The following is a 19,858-nucleotide window of genomic DNA, read 5'->3' on the forward strand; positions in this document are numbered from 1 at the left end:
ACAACATCGTAGGCCAAAGGGCCTGGACTATAAATCTATATGGGTGGCGTGCCTTCACGACTCTTTAGCCCAGAGAACAGTCGAGCACCTCAGCTGTACTCACTCAAAACTGAGTGAGGTAGACTTCAGGGCATAGAGAAGTCAGAGGGATGTGGTGGTGGTGCAGGAAAGTGGCTCCCGAGCCAGGAAGTCAGCCAGGCGGCCGATTCTGGCATCACACCGCAGATGGAGAGAAATGGGCAGTTAGTGCTTTTGCTCAAGATTCTTTCTGGCTAATCCACTCTCAAGGGTTCATGTGATGTTTTATCTGCTGAAATTTAGGATACTATTTGCCTGTTCCAGGAAAGATGGCGGGGTTGAGGTTTTTAAAAAAGACACCAGGAGGATTTTTAAAGTTTATGTTTATTATACAACCTGGCGAAACCTGTTCCCTCCAGATCATCATGTACATACCTTCCTGAATGGAGTGGGTTGAAGAAACTGTGTGCTGGATGAAGAGGGTCTTTTACAATTCCATGAGCCCTCTCAGGCCACATTCCCAGTAAATGTAATCTATAGAAGAAAGGGAGACTTTGAACAAAAGTGGCATGAATTGTGTGACTCTGTAGCTGTTTCCACCCGTGCTTTCACAGTTTCTAATGGACAACATGCAGTTATTGGGAATAAGGGGGACAGGGGAGCTTCTGCATGATACAGGCAGTGTCCGTGCAAAATACACCAGCAATTGTAGCAGGATTAGCCTGGAAAGCCTGGGAAATCATGGTAGGTTCTTTCCTGTCTGATCCCAGTGATCCTGAGGGAATTTCAAGGGTTGTCGTCCTTCTCTACCCAAAACCACTTCAGTCCTGCACCTCGGTCCTGCACTGACATGTCTGCCAAACCAAACTTTAAATATTCCATCTGGGCACTCTCCAACCTGACGGCATTAACATCGACTTCTCTGGTTTCTGCTAGCCCACTTCCTGTTCTCCCTCTCTTCCCCCTCCCACTGTCTTCTTTCCTCCAGCTCTCCACCCCCTCCCTCTCCATTCACAGAGCTGTTCCCCCCTCCCCGTTTGCTGGTGTGCCCTCCCTCCCTTATCCTCCTATTACTTCTTGCCTGTGCTACTACCCCTCCCCTCCCCACTGCTCCACACCCCCCACCTGCTTATATTTTGATCCTACCTTGATGAAGGGCTCAGGCCCAAAATGTTGGTTCTGTATCTTTATCTTTGCTATATAAAGTACGCCGTTTGACCTGTAGAGTTTCTCCAGCATTGTGTTTTTACTTCAACCACGGTGTACTGCATACTTTCAGGGTTTTTTTTGCCCTCCTCATGTGCTCCTTTGGCCAAGAGAAACTGTAGCTGAGTCTCAAGACTGCAGCAGGATGTCCACCCACCATTGGGTTCACTGTAGCAATGAGATTGTTCCAGTTAATTTCCTCGTCACACCCCACCCCCATAATAAAATGTTGATGCTGTGAATGTCCCAGGGAGGTGGTTGGATACCCTTGTTAAAAATGGAATTTTCCCTCACACTCAACTGCTCTATATTGTCTGAATTACAGCATACACAGTGCAGCCATCAGTAAGTATCTCCACTTAATGTAGGTACATTTGGCTTAATCGCGGTCTGGTATGGGGGCACCATTACCTCTGAACGGAAAGCCTTACAAAAGGTAGTGGACGCAGCTCAGTACATCACACCAGTGAGGAAGTCTGCTGCAGTTGGAGAACAGCAGCAATCATCAAAGACCCACACCACTCAGCACACGCTCTGTTTCTGGCTGCTACCATCAGGAAAGAGGTATCAGTGCCACAAGATTCTACCACCAGGTTCAGGAACAGTTGCTAACCCTCTACCATCAGATTCCTCAACGACAAACTCAATCAGGACTGAGATCCCAGGCGGTCAAGCATATCAAATTCATTTAAGGACTCCTACTTTGTAGATTATTTATTATTGAGTTTTAATTTCTGTTTTGCACAGTCAGTTTGTTTACATTTATTTCTTTGTTTATATTTCTCTCTTTTGTATATGTCTCTTTTTTCTTTTCTTTTTCATTATTTTTATTAACATTGAAATTTCTCATCCAAAAATAGAATATAAATGGATATATGTTAAAAGTCAAAAAGATGTGTTACACTTAAATCATATCATTTCGACCAAGGTTCCCCACATTTTAATCAAACATTATATTGTATTGATATTTTATTATATGAAAGGAAAATCTAAATCCACGACCAAGAAAGAAGCTATTTGGCCAAAAAAACAAACCGAATTCTTATCAGAGTGATCAATGACCTCATTAGTCAACAGTTCTATTTTCGTAACAAATCAAAGATTATAAAAGTCACTCAAAAATTCAAATCGGAAATTGAGCATCTAATCTTCTCTAAGTTTAAAGATGAAGTTACGTAGCCACTGAGCATGATGAGGTGGGGTAACGTCCCTCCATCTGAGCAACGCTGCCCGCCTGGCCAGAGGGAAATAAAAGCTAATACATGTAGCTCAGATGCCGTTAAAGTTACGTCACTCTCTCCAGCAATACCAAATAAAGCAGTTAAGGGATTTAGTTTAAAATTAACTTTAAAAAGTGCAGAGAAAGTTTGAAATACTTTGTTCCAATATTTCTCAAGACTCTGACATGTCCAGAACATATGCATTAATGAAGCATCTCCATTGTTACAATCTTTTGTTCTTGAGGACCATTTACAGTCACCAGTAAGTGGTAATTCTGCCTGGCCCGCAGGAATATGTACTCTGACAATAAATCTGAACTTTGAACCCGTTGCTGCCCTTCAGAATGAAGCTAAACACCAAAGTCTGCAGACACCATGGTTGAAGTAAAAACACAATGCTGGAAAAACTCAGCAGGTCAAACATTGTACCTTATATAGCAAAGCCAACATTTTGGGCTTGAGCCCTTCATCAAGGTATGAGCAAAATGGTGGGGGGCATCTGGCACCCATTGTTTGAATATGTAGACTTTCTGATATATCCTGCTTCTATCTTTTCTGATTTTTTTTCTTGAAGAAGGAAATTTTGCCAATATATCTTTGTCTCCCGTAGATGCTAAATAGACCACCTGAGATCCTCCAGCATTTCAGTGTTTTTACCTTATTTCATAACCCAGTGCTGGTAACCCTTTACTGCACAAGTTGCTGAGTTTTTCCAGCATGTTTATGTACTGCTCTCCACCACAGTGAATGCCGACTTTTCCTGTTTTGCAAAGTTATTTTGCAATTCCATTTCGGCGAGGATAACTGAAAGATCAGAGGAATTGTGTGGCGCGTTTTGAAGCGATTAGCTCATTTTCCTTCATTCGCTTTTGTTTTGCTCCCAGCACTCAGGGCGAGGTACTTGAAGCACACCAGGCTAAATGTCGTGGCTTTCCTCAACGAGCTCCCAAAGACCCAACATGACATCGCTTCCTTCGTTGTGGACGTGAGCACACAAACGGTAAGTGAGAAACTGCACGATTCGGTCCCCTGCGCCATTTTAATCTTCTCATAGGCGTATACCTCTCCTCCCCCCGTATCACGCCAGTTTGCACTTTTCCTGAAGGATGCTTGGTCTTCTCTCAATTTTCCTAAAACATGCCCTTCAGCCCACCCTGTTGATTCTGACCATCTCGAGGACTCCTATTTGCCAACCCCCTTTGAAGATTTGAGTGCTCATTCACGTTTTCCTTAAATGTAGGGGCGGTCTCTTTCCCCCTCACCCACCTCCACCTCCCCCCCCCCCTCAAAACACTCCAACCACCACCTCAGGTGGTGTGTCCCAGATTCCGGGGGTGGGGGAGGGAGGGGGGAACGGAAGGTTCCCTGGAAGCTTGCCTACAGTCTCTCCCAGACAACGTCCTACCTTACTTGGGCAGGACCTGACGTGTGAGGGAGCACTCAGATCTGTCTCGAGGATGAGCCTGACCCACTTGCTCTTGCGGTCAAGAGAAGAGGCTGCATTTCCTCCTTGTTTTCCTCTTGACAGAACAGGAGAGGTAAGGACAATTTTTTTTTGTTTTATTTCCCCCTCCCCATTATTTGTAGAAGCAAGTAAGATTGCAAATGCTCTTGTTGGCAAGAGAAATCAGTACAGTAAAATCCCTGGTATCTGGCACCTAAGGAAATGCAGGATGTACAAATTTTCCGGTTGCCTGAGACACCTGCATTAAGAATAAACTATTTAAAAGACAGAAGACAGTACAAATTGTAAAGTAATTGAAAAAAATCCTTAATTATGTAAAGTTCACTTTAATCAGGTAATTCCCGTAACTTACAAAATTTAAATTCTAACCCTGCTGGCGCTGTAACAGCGTCCTAATCGTCCTAATTAACCCTCGTCCCAAGTTCACATCTTCTTTGGCTTGGCTTCGCGGACGAAGATTTATGGAGGGGGTAAAAAGTCCACGTCAGCTGCAGGCTCGTTTGTGGCTGACAAGTCCGATGCGGGACAGGCAGACACGATTGCAGCGGTTGCAAGGGAAAATTGGTTGGTTGGGGTTGGGTGTTGGGTTTTTCCTCCTTTGCCTTTTGTCAGTGAGGTGGGCTCTGCGGTCTTCTTCAAAGGAGGTTGCTGCCCGCCAAACTGTGAGGCGCCAAGATGCACGGTTTGAGGCGTTATCAGCCCACTGGCGGTGGTCAATGTGGCAGGCACCAAGAGATTTCTTTAGGCAGTCCTTGTACCTTTTCTTTGGTGCACCTCTGTCACGGTGGCCAGTGGAGAGCTCGCCATATAACACGATCTTGGGAAGGCGATGGTCCTCCATTCTGGAGACGTGACCCATCCAGCGCAGCTGGATCTTCAGCAGCGTGGACTCGATGCTGTCGACCTCTGCCATCTCGAGTACTTCGACGTTAGGGGTGTAAGCGCTCCAATGGATGTTGAGGATGGAGCGGAGACAACGCTGGTGGAAGCGTTCTAGGAGCCGTAGGTGGTGCCGGTAGAGGACCCATGATTCGGAGCCGAACAGGAGTGTGGGTATGACAACGGCTCTGTATACGCTTATCTTTGTGAGGTTTTTCAGTTGGTTGTTTTTCCAGACTCTTTTGTGTAGTCTTCCAAAGGCGCTATTTGCCTTGGCGAGTCTGTTGACTATCTCATTGTCGATCCTTGCATCTGATGAAATGGTGCAGCCGAAATAGGTAAACTGGTTGACCGTTTTGAGTTTTGTGTGCCCGATGGAGATGTGGGGGGGCTGGTAGTCATGGTGGGGATCTGGCTGATGGAGGACCTCAGTTTTCTTCAGGCTGACTTCCAGGCCAAACAAGTTCACATAAAGCCTTATTAATATACGACATGGTTGACACAGCGGTTAGCGCAACACTGTTACAGCTGCCAGTGACCAGGACTGTGGTTTGAGGAGTTTGTACGTTCTCCCTGTGTCTGTGTTGGTTTTCTCTGGGGGCTCCGGTTTCCTCCCACCATTCAAAATATACCTGGGGTTGTACGTCATTAGGATGTAATTGGGCGGCAAGGGCTTGTGGGCCAAAATGGCCTGTTACCGTGCTGTATGTCTACATTTAAAATTTAAATAACGTGGTTAATAATATACAAATAGTGAACACTCTTACTAGGCAGGGATAGGGAGACACTTTGGGAGAGTCGCCCCATTGGCATCCTGGGTGACACCATTTTATTCAAACATAACTTTATTGAAACTTTGTTCAAATGGGCGGGGTGCTCCACTGGCTGAAGGTTTGCTCCCATCTTCACCAAGGGGTTATGTGTTGCTTTGGAGAACATTTACTTTTGCAATTTTAAGTTTTTATTTATTTTCATTTCTATCTGTTTATTTATTTATTTCCTTTGGTGGTTGGTCAGGTTGCTGGTTGTTTGAATCCTGGGGATTTTACTGTACTTGAATTGACAAGGAGGTGTTGGATGTAAAACTAAATATGCTGTAATTACTCAGCAGCTTGAGCTGCGTCAGTGGAAAGGAAACGGTCGACACTTCAAGTGCCTCACTGCTCCCCACTCAAATTCGGGCTGACCTGCTGAGCATTTCCAGCCACCTCCGTTTTGACGGTAACAGCCCCTCCGACCCATGATCCTCCACCACCCAATGACACCTGCTTGGCCAATTAACCCAGTAAATCCTGTCCGCCTTTGGAACATGGAAATAGACTTTAGATTTCCAGCATCATTTTTACTGCCCATCCATAATTGCCCTTGAAGGGGGTTGTGGGTTGCTACCTTGAACATGCAGTGGAACTGATAGCACGGTGCCCATTTTAAATTTAGAGACACAGCATGGTAGCAACCCCTTCCGCCCATGAGCCCATGCTACTCAAGTACACCCAATTAGCCTACAACCCTCATACATTTAAGAAGAGTTGGAGGAAACCTACGCAGGTCACAGGGAGAGTGATGTGGGAGCGCCAGATTCAAATCTGGGCCACTGGTTGTGCTAATGGTTAACTGTGTCGTCCTTGACCCAGTGACCGAGAGGGACTTGCGTGACATAAAAGGAGGCCACTGTCTCTCTACACTTCCTTGTCTGTTGCCTCGCATAACGTGTTTCTGCACCCCTGCAGCCTTCAATCATCTTTTGGTGTGTTCTTCTTTAAACTCTCAACATTTTTTTTAACAAGTTGCTCATTTTCTTTCGCTCTGGATAAAGGGTGGGTGGTGTTTTGTTATTGAGCCATTTCTAATTTCAAACACTGTAACCTTATCTATCTATCTATCTCTCTCTCTCACTCTATCCCCCATGATTTTGCACAATAGTTTGTCATAGAGAATATTTTCTAAAGTCTCCATAGGATCATACAACACAATTGTGAGCCTTTTGGCCCAATCCATTATTCTGCCTCGACCCATTGACCTGCAGCTGGACCACATCCCAACATCCATGTACCTGTTCCAATTTTTCTTAAACGTCAACGTTGAACTTTAATTTCCTGAGTGTCAACATCTCTGAGGATCTGTCCTGGAGCTTCCATGTCAGTACAATCGCCAGCAGCTATACTTTGTGAAGAGTTTGAGGAGATTTGATAAGTCACCGAAGACTCTCAAAAATTTCTACAGGTGTTCTGTGGAGAGCATTCTGGCTGGTTGCATCACTGCCTGGAATGGAGGTGCCAAAGCTCAGTACAAGAAAAACATCCAGAGGGTCATTAACATGGCCTGCGACAGCACAGGCACCAGACTCCACTCTGTCAAGGACATCGACATGAGGCGGGGTCTTCAAAAAGCAGCCTCTATCCTCAAAGACCCCTACCAGGCCAGGCCCCCTTCACTCTGCGACCCTCGGGGAAAAGGTCCAGGAGCCTGAAGCCGAGCTTCTTCCCCTCTGCCATCAGATTCCTGAATGATCATAGAATGAAAGACACTGCCTTACTTTGACCTTTCATGCACTATTTTTATTTATTTTTGTAAGGTGGTTACTATGAATGTTTGCACAAATCAACAAATTTTGGGACTTGTACATGACAATAAGTTCTGATTCTGACATTCAACCCTTCAGCTAGAAGCTTGTTCCACATTCCCATCTCTTGAGCACCTTACCTTTCACACCCGAGCCATGCCCTCTAATTCATACTCCTAGCAGACAGCACCGGATACAAACCTGAGTCAGTGCGCTGTAATAGTTGTGGCACTCACTGAACCACCCAGTAAGATCATGCCCACTCTGGGGGAATAGGACGGGTCGAACAGCATCTGTGGGAGAAAAAGAATAGTCAGCCCTTCCAGTCAAACCCTTCTTCAACTCTCAGTGACCACCATTCTTTTTGTCCCACACGTGCTGCTCGATCTATTGAGTTCCTCCTGCCAGTTGTCTGCAGTCTCCTGTGATTCAGTACAATTAGGAACAATCTGCTTCAAACATCAGTGGCTCCCACAATCGATGGCTCAGCCTGCTCTACAAAGTATGGTGGAGAATTCCAAAGGTAGGCCACCTGTCATCGAAGCCTGATCGAAACCTGATAAGCCCTTCCCCCCCCCACTTCAGCTAGGAAAATCATCCTCCCAACATTTTGAGGACTTTTAAGGTCTCAGTGAGGTTATCTCTTACTTTTCCAAATTCTAGAGAATGTACTCAATCTATCCATGTGGCAGACTTTCAATCCCAGCCACTAGTCTAGTGAATCTTTATAGCATTCCTTCCAGAACATGGTTATGTTTTGGATAAGGAGACAAAAATTGCAGGTGATAATCCAGGTATGGTCTCACCAAGGCCTGATATAAATGCAGGAAGACTTCTTTAAACCTTGCTCTCAAATTCTCTTGATGAAGGAACAAGGAACTCTTTAAGCCTCTCTTTTTTTTGATCTAACAAATTGTCATCTGTCTGCAACCAGACGAAAACTCCAGACCACGGTGCACACACATGTAATACATTTCTCGCACAGCACATAATCACATTACATACATAAAATACCATTTAAATTAACTATGTCCAGTAAAACCCCTGGTATCCAGCACCTAGGAGAATTTCCAGTTACTTGAGATTGCATGTTACATGATTGGCGAACTAATGGCAAGATGTGCCAATTTAAAACTTCCATATTTTTTGCCTATTTGTTTTTGCTGGTTGCTTGAATTCGGGCCAACAGAGGTTTTACTATATAAATATTCCAGAATGATTTGCTCATTTTCATTCTTAAGAGACCGCCGGTTGCAGGATATTTTTCATCAACTTCACAACCTGCAGGGAAAAAAACATTTCCCAGCCTGACAGTCCTGATTTTGATGCTCCTATATATTCTTCTTGATGGTAGCGGGTAAGCAAAATACAAAGTGAATGTCGTCAAGAAAGTCTGCCATCCAATTTGATCCGTTCCAGTATATTACCTCCAATTCCATGCACCTCCTGTGTGGAAAGCTGACTGAAAATTCCAGAGAGCCACTGGTTCTCCCTGAGAGAGACCCCGTGTGCCTGGAGAGGATCAAATTGATGCAACACTTCACAAAGCCCAGAGTAGCTGGTGTCATGGATATGACGCAGTTCATAATCCCTCAAACAAGGTGAAGGTCATCCTCCCGACATGACTTCAAATGCTCATTATCCAGATAGTTTTAAATGCACCTGACCCCAACCCCACCCTCTCCTCCCAACCCTCAGGCCAGTGACTGCCTGAATCCTTGGTGGAATTGCCGCTTTCTAACCCATGTAACATATAATGCCCATGAAATATGACATCCTTTGCTTTCTGTTTCAGAACACACTGCTCTGTTTCACTGTGCATGGAGTCTTCAAAGACGGTGGGTAAAAAGTTCATTTCAACCTTGTGAAATCTTTCTTTTGAGCTCTTGCAACATGAATCTTTAAACAAAAAAAAACTTTAACCTCTTCCACAGTGGATAGCAAATCCAGGGAGACTGTGAGGGCTTTCTCAAGGGTGTTCATTGCTGTGCCTGCTGGGAATGCGGGGTAAGTTTGCAACTGTGCAGTTGTCATTCTGTTACCCTCCCTGAGTTGGCGTGAACTTTGGGTTTGTAGTACACAAATAAAAGTACGTAGCAGTTTAATGAAACCTAGCAGTTGATGCTGAAATAGATTTCCACATTTTTGTTAAACAATGGTGGTTTTAATTAGGTGAGGGGATGGGAATTACACATTTTCTGAGATTGGCACTAAACCCCTCCTGTCCTCCTCCACTTAGGCTGTGCATTGTGAACGACCAGCTTTTCATCAGGAATGCCACCACCGAGGAGATTCGCAAGGCTTTTGTGACCCCAGCACCCACGCCATCGAGCAGCCCAGTGCCCACCCTCACTGCCCCTCAGCAGGAAATGCTGCAGGTCTTCTCCCAGCAGTCAGGCATGAACATCGAGTGGTCGCAGAAGTGAGTGTTTGACCCCCACCGCGTGCAGTCCCCAAGCTCCCCTGGCTTCGCTTTGGCCCATCGTTTACATTTAAAGTGCTTGTTAAGATCTGTGTCAAGCAAGAAAATCTGCAGATGTTCTGGTCGTGTGCAATACACAAACACACTGGAGAACCTCAGCAGGAACCAGTAATTGGCATTTTTCCCCCTCATCAGATCTGTCCTTTGAATGGTTCTCGGCTGTGACATTTGATGTGCCTTGTTGCTCAGGCGTCCCGTTGTCCCAGCCCAAAACATTGACCTCCACGGACGCTGCCTGTCCCACCAAGTCCCTCTCGCTATTCTTGATGAAGACTCTTGGCAGGTCTCGATGAAGGGTCCCGACCCAAAAAGTCAATTATTTTTTGTCTTCCCCAACACTGTTTGATCCACTAAGTTACTCCAGCAGATTGTGTTTTGCTCCACATTCCAGCGTCTGCAGTCTCCTGTGCACCTCCCGTTCAGCTCCTCGTTGCTCAGGATTATTGTGTTTCTCTCGTCTCATTGTCCTGCTGGGTTGTGGTAGGTCTCGGTTGGAGTTTTATCACCACTTATTAATACCTGAGAAGACACAGAAAGAAGAACAAGTGGATGTTTTGTAGGAATACTTGGATTTGCCTTAATAAAGGGTGCCATGGTTAGTGCAGAGGGAGGGATGATTAGAGTCGCGATTAGTGCGACACTGTTTCTGTGCCAGCAGTGCCATGGTTAGTGCAGAGGGAGGGATGGTTAGAGTCGCAATTAGTGCGACACTGTTTCTGTGCCAGCAGTGCCATGGTTAGTGCAGAGGGAGGGGTGGTTAGAGTCATGGTTAGTGCGACACTGTTTCAGTGCCAGCAGTGCCATGGATTAAATCCGACACCGTCTGTAAGGAATTTGCAGGGCACCACAGTTAGCGTAGTGGTTAGTGCAGCACTGCTGCAGTGCCAGCGACCTGGGTTCAAATCAGATGCTCTCTGTAGAGAGCTTGTACATTCTCCCCATGTCTTGTGGGGGGGGTTCTTCTGGGTGCTCCGGTTTCCACCCACCCTTCAAAATGATCCGGGATTGTAGGTCAATTGGGTGTAACTGGAAACCGGAGCCCCCCAACAGACACGGGGAGAACGTACAAACTCCTTACAGACAGCGCAGGATCCGAACCCGGGTCACTGGCGCTGAAACCAGGTTTGCGCCAACCGCTACACTAACTAGGCTGTTTTGTCTAAATTAAATTTGTTTTTGTATAAAAAGGAAGAACTGTTCCTCTGGGTTGTGCGTTTAAAATTAGGGAAAGGGTTTTTTTTCCAATGCTGCTCTATCCCTCTCACAGTCAATTGTTAAGATTGAGAAACATTCCCTGAATATTCCCTTGGTGTTCAAAATCATGATGGAAATAGATCAGCTGAATGCACGGTCTTTTGTCTAGAGTAGGGGAATCACTAACCAGAGGACGTAGGTTAAAGGTGAGGGGGAGGAGAAATTTAACAGAGCTTACTTTTTTTTTTACACACAGAGGGTGGAGCGGCTGGCAGAGGAGAGGGTTGAGGCAGGGACTATTGCAGTGTTTAAGAAAATATTTGGGCTGGTGCACAGGTGGGACGTTTGGTTCTACATGGGCAGGATGGGGCAAATGGCCTGTTTCTGTGCTCTATGATAGTTGAAAGCTTATTGTAAATCACTAGAGATGTACTTGAAGTGGACAAGCTGTAAGGATAGTCAGAATTAAATTAAATTTAGACATCCAATTTATACCCCATTAACTCACCTTGGAAAACTGGAGCCCCCATCCCGGAGAAAGAAGAAAAAACTTAGTGGGTTCTCGCTTGCCACAGATGTCGCTTGACCTGCTGCGTTCTTCCAGTGTTGTTTTGCAATTTCTTGTGCCTCCATGAGTAAACGTCTGGCACGTGAGTGTGACCGTTTCCAGGGACTGCTGTCCCAGTGTTCCCTCCTCCCCCCCAACCCCATACCAAGCCCTGTATTGCTCACTGCACCAATCATGGGCCCTCTCCAGTTCTCAAAACTTTGAGCCTCCAAGGAAATATTTGATCATTCTCTCCTTGCAGGTTAACTGCAGTGACAATTAGTTAAATCCAGGCCTCCAGTTTATCTCTCGCTGCTGCCCTGTCATTTGCACATCCTGTTTCAACAGCAGACTGGTATAATCCCTTGAAGTACCCTTTTTCAGAGGTGTAAATTGCACCATTTAGAAGAAACCAGTGCCATTAGCCACTGTCTGGTATACTCTTCTGAATCAGGAAACAAAGGATAAGTGACTGTGTAGAGTCCAAACCAGCAGACACAATGACTTCAATGCTATCTATTCCATTGTTATAAATTGCCAGAAGGTCTTGCAGGATTTCAGGGCATGACTGTTCCTGTCCCAGGAATGTTCTGTGCATGCTGCCTTGAAATGTCTAATGCTTGGAGGCCACAGAGATCCAGCTGGTAGAAATGCTGCCTCGTGGTTCCAGAAACCAAGGTTCAATCCAACTCTATCAATCTCTGGTGACACCACACTTAGAATATTGTAGTAAAACACAAAAAGTCTGCAGACTCCCATGACTGCAATAAAAACACAATACTGGAGAAATTCAGCAGGTCAAACAATTGCTTTACTTAGCAAAGGGCTCAAGCCTGAAATGTTGGTTCTGTACCTTTATCTTTGCTTTATAGAGCACACTATTTGACCTGCTGAGTTTCTCGAGTATTGTGTTTTCACTTGGAATATTGCGTTCATTTCTGGTCACCTCATTACAGGAAGGGTGTGGAAGCAATGAAGAGGGTGATGAGGAGATTGACCAGGATTGGTCAATATGTCTTATGAGGCAAGGTTAGCAGAGCTGGGACTTTTCTCTATGAAGCGAAGAAGGATGAGAGGAGATTTAATAGAGGTCATCATAGATAAGTGGACAGCTAGCAGCTGTTTCCCAGAGCGGGAACAGCAAACACCAGAGGATACCTGTACAAAGTGAAAGGAGGGGTGTTTAGGGGAGACGTCAGGGGGAAGTGTTTTTTACACAGAGTGGTGGGTGTCTAGAATGCCTCGCCAGGGGAGGTGGTGGAGAATGGAACAATAGAGGCTTTTAAGAGACTCTTAGACAGGCCCGTAGATCGAAGAAAAATATAGTTATGAGGTAGGGAGGATTTAATTTTTTTCTTTGGTTGGTATGTCTGCATAAGGGACAACATTGTGGGCCAAAGAGCCTTCACTGGGCTGCAATGTTTTGTTTTATGATCCTGACCTCTAGCATTGTGTGTACACAGTATGCACATTCTTACTGGGACTGATTGCGTGGGTTCACTTGCCTCCCCACCCCCAATCACACTGGGTGCTCCCAAAAATGTATTGGTTTGATAGGTGCAGAAGAATGAGTAAAGTGGGCAGCACGGCTATTAGAATGCCAGCGAACGGGGCTTGAATCTGGTGCTGTCTATAAGGAGTTTGTACATTCTAGCCAGGTACTCCAGTTTCCTCCCACCCTCCAAAACGTGCGAGGGTTGTAGGAGTTTGTAGGTTGCACGTAGGCTGGAAGGGCCTGTTACCGTGTTGTATATCTAAAATTGAATTTAACCTGATGAAGAGCTCATGCCTGAAACTTTGGTCACCCCTTTACTTCCTATGGATGGTGTGTGAACTGCTGAGTTTCTCCAGCATGTTTGTGCGTTTAGAATATGAAAGAATGTCGGAAGAAAAAAAATGGGTTGGAGTACAAATGGGCGCAGGTTCAGTGGGCCAAAGAACCTGTTTACATCCTGCCTCTCTGACTGATGCAAGGATCAAAACATGACTCATGAATGACTGAAGGGGTAGAAACCACTCCTGATTGTGTCCATCCACAAATGAGATAGCACCTCCAATGTACCCCCCATGCCCTTATAAACTAAGCACGTCAATCAGCTGGAAGGACAGGTTGCAAAGCAAAAACTATAGACAGAACCATAGAACACAACAGCACAGAAACGGGTCCTTTGACCCATTCAGTCTGTGCCAAACAATTATTCTCCACAGTAGAAAAACACAAAAATCTGCAGTTGCCGTGGTTGAAGTAAAAGCACAAAGCTGGAGAAACTCAGCAGTGCCCTTTATATAGAAAAGGTTAAAAATTCATAACCGACGTTTTGGGCTTGAGCTCTTCGTCAAGGTATGGGAAAATGTCGGCGGGCATCCGAACAAGAGTGGGGGGAGGGGTGGTCACAGGGCAGGAGGTGATATATGAAGGGAGGAGGGAGCAGCATGGATCAAGGGTAGGAGGGATGGCTAGGTGGAGGAAGGGGGAAGGGGCAAGTTAGCAGAAACCAGAAAAATCAATGTTAATGCCATCTGGTTGGAGAGTGCCAGACAAAAAATCAGGTGTTGGTACTCCAATTTGCAGGTGGTCTTGGTGGGACAGTACATAAGGCCATGGATAGACATGTGAGTGTGACACAGAACTGAAATGGTTGGCTACCTGGACCATAGCACTCCACACCCCTCCCATTCATGTACTTATCCAAGTTTTTCTCAAATATCAAAATAGAGCCCGCCTTCACCACTTCAGCTGGCAGCTCATTTCTCACTCCCACTATTCTGCATGAAGTTCCCCTAATGTTCCCTCTAAACATCTCACCTTTCACTCCTAATCCGTATGCTCCACTTCTGCCTCACCCAACCTCAGTGGAAAAAACCTGCTTGCATTTACTCTATCTATCCCACTCATAATTTTGTATAACTCTATTGAATCTCCCCTCATTCTCCAAGGGAATAAAGTCTAAACTTTAAACTCAAATCCCAGCAACATCTTCACTCTATCAATCTTATTAATCTCCTTCCTGGAATTATTTTTTTCAATTTAGACATGTGGCATGGTAACTGACCCTTTTGGCCCATGAGCCCATGCAGCCCAGTTAATCTACAACCCCCATATGTTGTGAAGGGTGGAAGGAAGCTGGAGCAGATGGAGGAAACCCCGCAGACATTGGAAGCATGTACAAAATCCTTACTGAGAGGGCCGGGGGCCGAACTGGCGCTGTAACACTGTTGCATTAACCACTGCACTAACTGTGCTGCCCACAGGTGGCAAAAGCTGCACACAATGCTCCAGAGTTGGCCTCACGAGTGCGACAGATCTGAAACTTCAAACATGCAGGGAAGAAGACTCAGTGGGGAGGTGGCACCAATGGAGAGAACTCCCAAAATGAACAGAATTTAATTCCACAGGCTCTATGATGGCAGTAGACGTACCTGATGATGGGCTCAGGCCTGAAGTGTTAGTTACCCTTTACTTCCTGTGGATGCTGTGCGACCTGCTAGATTTCTCCAGCACATTTTGTGTGTTGCACTCAACCCCCAACGTCTGCAGACTTTCCTATTTAACGCTAATATTCCAAGAACACCCTTTTTCCTCTTTCACCCCCACCCCAGAAGCCATAGCTGATGGAAGCAGTAGGTAGAAGGACCCTTTGGAAGCCTTGAGCAGATGATGCAGAAGGTTCAAGGAGCTGACGGTGGGAGGTAGCCATTGATCTCCAGTGCCAATTCTAGACACTACCTGTGGCAATATCAGGAAACGACAAGAGGAATGAGGCCAATCCTAAACCTGTTAAAAACGAATGAGGCTCTGCTTATCTTTAAGTGAGATCCATCAAAGTAGATTACATTTTAAAACTAATACAAAAAAAGAATTGACCTGTCTAATAATTTACAAGTTGTCAGATCAGTGAGGGTCTGACCTCTGTTCATCACCATTCGGTCTTTGAAGTAAGAGTTTAGAATTGACACCAGCATAAATGATCCCAGCTCACCGGTATCTAAGCAGTTGATAGAGCGGGGCTCTGTTTACCCTCTTGTGTGTTTCCTCCTTTCCTCAGCCTATCAACCTTTGCAGCTGTTTGTCGAACAAGGTAGAACTATCACGGTGGGTGAGAGGTCCACCTTGAATCCGGTTGCTGAATCTTGCATAGGATCACTTGGTGGGCCTTCACCGTGTTGGGTGCTAAAAGTTGAGAGTGCAAGGTGTTTGGTCACCTAACCACAGGAAAAATATCGATAAGATTGAAAGAGGGCAGATAAGATGTACAAGGACGTTACTGGGACTTGAGGATCTTTGGCAGCCCAGTTAGAGCAACACTATTACAGCGCCAGCAATCCGGGTTTAAATCTGGTGCTGCCTGTGAGGACTTTGTATGTTCTCTATGTGGGTTTCTATGTTGCACTTCAGTTTCCTCTCACCCTTCAGAAAATGCACGGGGGTTGTAGGTTAATGGGTGTATTGGGAGGGGGGCAAGGACTCGTGGGTTGGAAGGGCCTGTTACTGTACTGGATGTCTAAATTATGTTCTGGGTTACAGGGAAAGATTAAGTAGTTTACGACTTTATTCCCTGGAGCATCGGAGCATGAGGGGGAGATTTGATAGAGGCGTTTTGACCAAGTCGATGTAAACAGGCTTTTTCCACTGAGGATGGGTGAACCTGAGCTAAGGGGAAAAGGTGAGAATTTTAGGGGAACGTCTTCATGCTGAGAGTGGTGAGAGTGTGGAATGAGCTGCCAGCTGAAGCTGATGTATTATTTGGACAGATACATGGATGGGAAGGAAATGGAGGCTGGTGGTAATCAAACTCCATGTTTGATGCGGCATTAAACAAACCAGTGTCAGATTGGAACTTGAGGCCAATTTCATGTTCCAAAAATGGAGGGAAACAGAAAGAAATGTGTGGGACGTTTCTAACCGAGAGTGGTGGGTGTCTGGAATGGGCTGCCAGAGGTAGTGCTGGAAGCAAATACCGTGGAAGTGTTTAACAGGCTTCTAGATAGATTCGTGAATATGAGGGAGATGGAGGGGTGTGGATTATGTGCAGTCAGCAGATGATTTAATTTATAGGACATTACAGCATAGTACAGACCCTTCAGCTCATAATGTTGTGCTGACCTATTTAATTGGAAATCAGGTACAGCACAGATACATGGGCCAAAGGGGCCAGTGCTCTACCACTCCAAGTTCGGACTCCAGTAAAAGTTTTGGAAATCCAAACTTCAGCTGCCAAGAGAACCAGGGGATGAGAATCAAGGCAATGACATGGTAGAGGCTGCTCCCATTCCCCCTGTCGTTCCCGGTCACTTGCATCGCAGCTGAAGGTGATCACAAGGAGTGACATGTTTAACCCCCACCTCCCCCCATCTTCCTGCCTCATTCCAGAGTCGAAGTCCTTTCAGCCTTCCCTTTCTCTCTTCCAGATGCTTGCAAGACAATGAGTGGGACTTCAGTCAGGCGGCACAAATCTTCACCCAGCTCAAGGTTAGTTTATTAAAGTGTTGGCTACCCAGAAATGGAAGTCCAACCCATCTGAAAAAAAAGTTCGCTTGGCCAGGTAAACCCGCGGACACCAAATTCGGCTTCTCTCCACGTGCACTGTGTTGTGGGGCAATTGAGTTCCAACTTTACTCTGTTGTGAACTAAGTGAATTTTGTTTTACAAAGTCATTCTGGGTTACTGACATGGAGTTCAGAACGAGGAGTGATCTGCCTGAGGTGCCCAGCATCTGAGGGCAGAGGACAGGGTAAATTTCAAATGGGAGAGTCTCTGGCAAGGTTACAGGAGAGAGGGGAGGAGCACGGGAATTTCTCACCAGTGTTTGATGTATCTGCTGAATTCTCTAGCCTGGGTACACAAAATGATGAGAGATGTAGATGAGTAAATGCAAGCAGGCTTTCCCCACTGAAATTCGATGAAACAAGAACTAGAAGACATGGGTTAAGGGTGAAAGGGAACATTTGGGGGGACTTCATGCAGAGTGTGGTGAGAGAACTAAATTGGTAAATTTGGCTTCATTTTGACATTCAAGAAGTTTGGACATTTTGGTACAGGGATGGGAGGGGTGTGGCCTGGGTGTAGGTCAATGGGACGGCATGGACTAGATGGGCCAAAGGGCCTGTTTCTGTGCTGTAGTGTTCTGTGAGTGGGAGGGCCAAGGGAGCTAGGTCTCTAGGAGGGTTGGTTTCAAAGAAGAGGCGGATAAGATAGGGTTGAGGCTGTGGGGGTCTGGCACAGAATGGGGGTGTGGGGTCGAGGCATGGGGCAAGTCAGCCATGATAGTGTTCAATGGCATGATAGTATTCTGTGAGGTCTTGCAAGTTTGGAGGTGGCTTGGTTAGTGCAATGCCTTTACAGTGCCAGTGATCAGGACTGGGGTTCGAATCCACTGCTTGTCTGTAAGGAATTTGTATGTTTCCCTGTGTCTGTGTGGGTTTTCCCTGGGGGCTCTGGTTTTCTCTCACCATTTGAAATGTACAGGGGATGTAGGTTAATTGGATGTAAATTGGGTGGCACGGGTATATGGGTCAAAATGGCCTGTTAATACGCAGCCGTGTAAACTCTGAGTCGGAGAGCTCATATAAAGCTTTACGAAAGTAGAACATTCCTGAGAAACCATTCTTAAACTGAAAAGACATAAAGTGAAGATCCATTTATAATTTCTTCATAAAAGCAAACAGGGGATTCTTCGTATAAGCGAATTTTCGTAAAGTGAGTTTACCTGATTATCCGAAATGCTTTGGACCAGATGCTTTTCAGTTAACCAGATTTTTCGGATAACTGAGAAATTGCTTTTAAGCTGCCCAGTAGCATCCACAGAATACTTGTATCAGCAGTTAAACAACAAGAAGGGAAAAAATACCGGAAGGCTTTCAAGGATGTTTAATTCTTACCAAAATGTGATCCCTGCTTACAAAATGCATACATTTAAGAAAAGATCATTTTTTTAAAGGGAAAAAAAAATTTTGGTAATTGAAAAATTTGACTAAGTGGTTTTCAGATAATATAGGAAGCGTACTGTATTCGTAAAGTAGGGTTTACCATACTGAGTTATGGGGGAGGGTATAAACTTTAATGCCAGGTTGTAGGGTCCATTCAGGAGCCGAGTAGCCTCCCAGTTTCATGTTGCCTGTGTTCTTTGAACTGTGCTGGCTATCAGGATTGTTGCAGAGGCACAGTTAAACATAGCGGTTATCGCAATGTTATATCCCACCCTTCAAAAATGTACGGGGGCCAGTAGGTGAATTGGGGTATTTGGGTGGTACAGACCCATGGGCCGGAAGGGCCTGTTTCCGTGCTGTACGTCTAAATTGAATTTTTTTTAAAATTAAATTTAAATTTAGAATGCTTACTTCATGACATGTAACACACTCAAAGATAAGCCCCCCCCCCCCCCCCCCCCCACCTCCTCCTCCTCTGAGGAACCCCTGTCTGGCGGAAGGTGGGGCCTCGGAGTGCGCATCACAAGCAGAAGGTCGGTGGCAAGGGAGACACAGAGAGGCATCAGAGTCACTGTTGAATTGAGAAGATTTTTCTTTTTATTGTAAAGTTATTTTTCTCCTGAGCTTTGACACCAGCGAAGAGTCATTCCTCAGCTATTCTTAAACTTTCCTTGTGGTTTTAACTGTGCTTTTTTTCAGGCTGAAGGAAAAATTCCTGAGATAGCGTTTGTGAAGCAGCTATGAAGAGAAACGGGTGTTACACTGCCCCGTCAGGTCTGAGGCTTTCTGTGTAGAGCCAGGATGCTGGGTTTCTTTTTTAACAGATCAAGTCCCTTGTAAATGATATTCAACAAGTATAATGTGAAGGTTTTCTGCCATCTAGACTCATTATTTTTATAGTACATTTGCAATTATCATTTTTAGTCTAGCTTAATTGATGTTGTTAAAAGTTCAGTGTAATTTTTGGGGGCATTTTGGGCCTTTTTTTTCAACAGGTTGTGGAAGGGATGGGGCTGAGGTGGGAGGGCAGTGTGAGGAGAGTTTTTAAAAGCAAGTCTTCACCCCCACCCCTCCCCTGTACAAATTGTTTCCATGGGTTGGTTTCTTCAGGAGCTGCCAGGCCCAGCAACTCTGAGTGGAGATGATTGGGTGCTCCTCTGAGTTGATTACTACTCCCCCTGGGGCCAGAACCACAACCTTCACCAATTTCCTTGTGCCTGTCAGTGAAACAGGACTGGCCTCTTTGCTGAACTCTCTCATCTCCGTTTTGAACCCATGCTCAGAATGCAGGGGAAGATTGTAATAACAGTGGGCACCTCCACGTTGTCCCAAGTCCTCAGCATGACCCTGAGGCGCA

At 45.5% G+C, this 19,858-nt stretch overlaps 1 protein-coding gene across 2 annotated transcripts in view; it reads left to right on the forward strand.

Moving 5' to 3' along the window:
* Positions 1–19,379, forward strand: part of LOC138740769 (nuclear RNA export factor 1-like) — a 109,338-nt gene extending 89,959 nt beyond the window's left edge. For both annotated transcript variants that reach the window (XM_069893847.1, XM_069893848.1), the window contains exons 16-21: positions 3,329–3,444; positions 9,147–9,189; positions 9,286–9,358; positions 9,591–9,773; positions 16,984–17,044; positions 19,201–19,379. In XM_069893847.1, coding sequence (XP_069749948.1) covers positions 3,329–3,444; positions 9,147–9,189; positions 9,286–9,358; positions 9,591–9,773; positions 16,984–17,044; positions 19,201–19,245 — 521 coding nt within the window. In that variant the 3' untranslated portion in view covers positions 19,246–19,379. The remainder of the gene's footprint in view (positions 1–3,328; positions 3,445–9,146; positions 9,190–9,285; positions 9,359–9,590; positions 9,774–16,983; positions 17,045–19,200) is intronic.
* The last annotated feature ends 479 nt before the right edge of the window (positions 19,380–19,858 follow it).

This window comes from Narcine bancroftii, chromosome 8 (assembly GCF_036971445.1).
Source record: "Narcine bancroftii isolate sNarBan1 chromosome 8, sNarBan1.hap1, whole genome shotgun sequence".
NCBI classification, from domain to species: Eukaryota; Metazoa; Chordata; class Chondrichthyes; order Torpediniformes; family Narcinidae; genus Narcine; species Narcine bancroftii.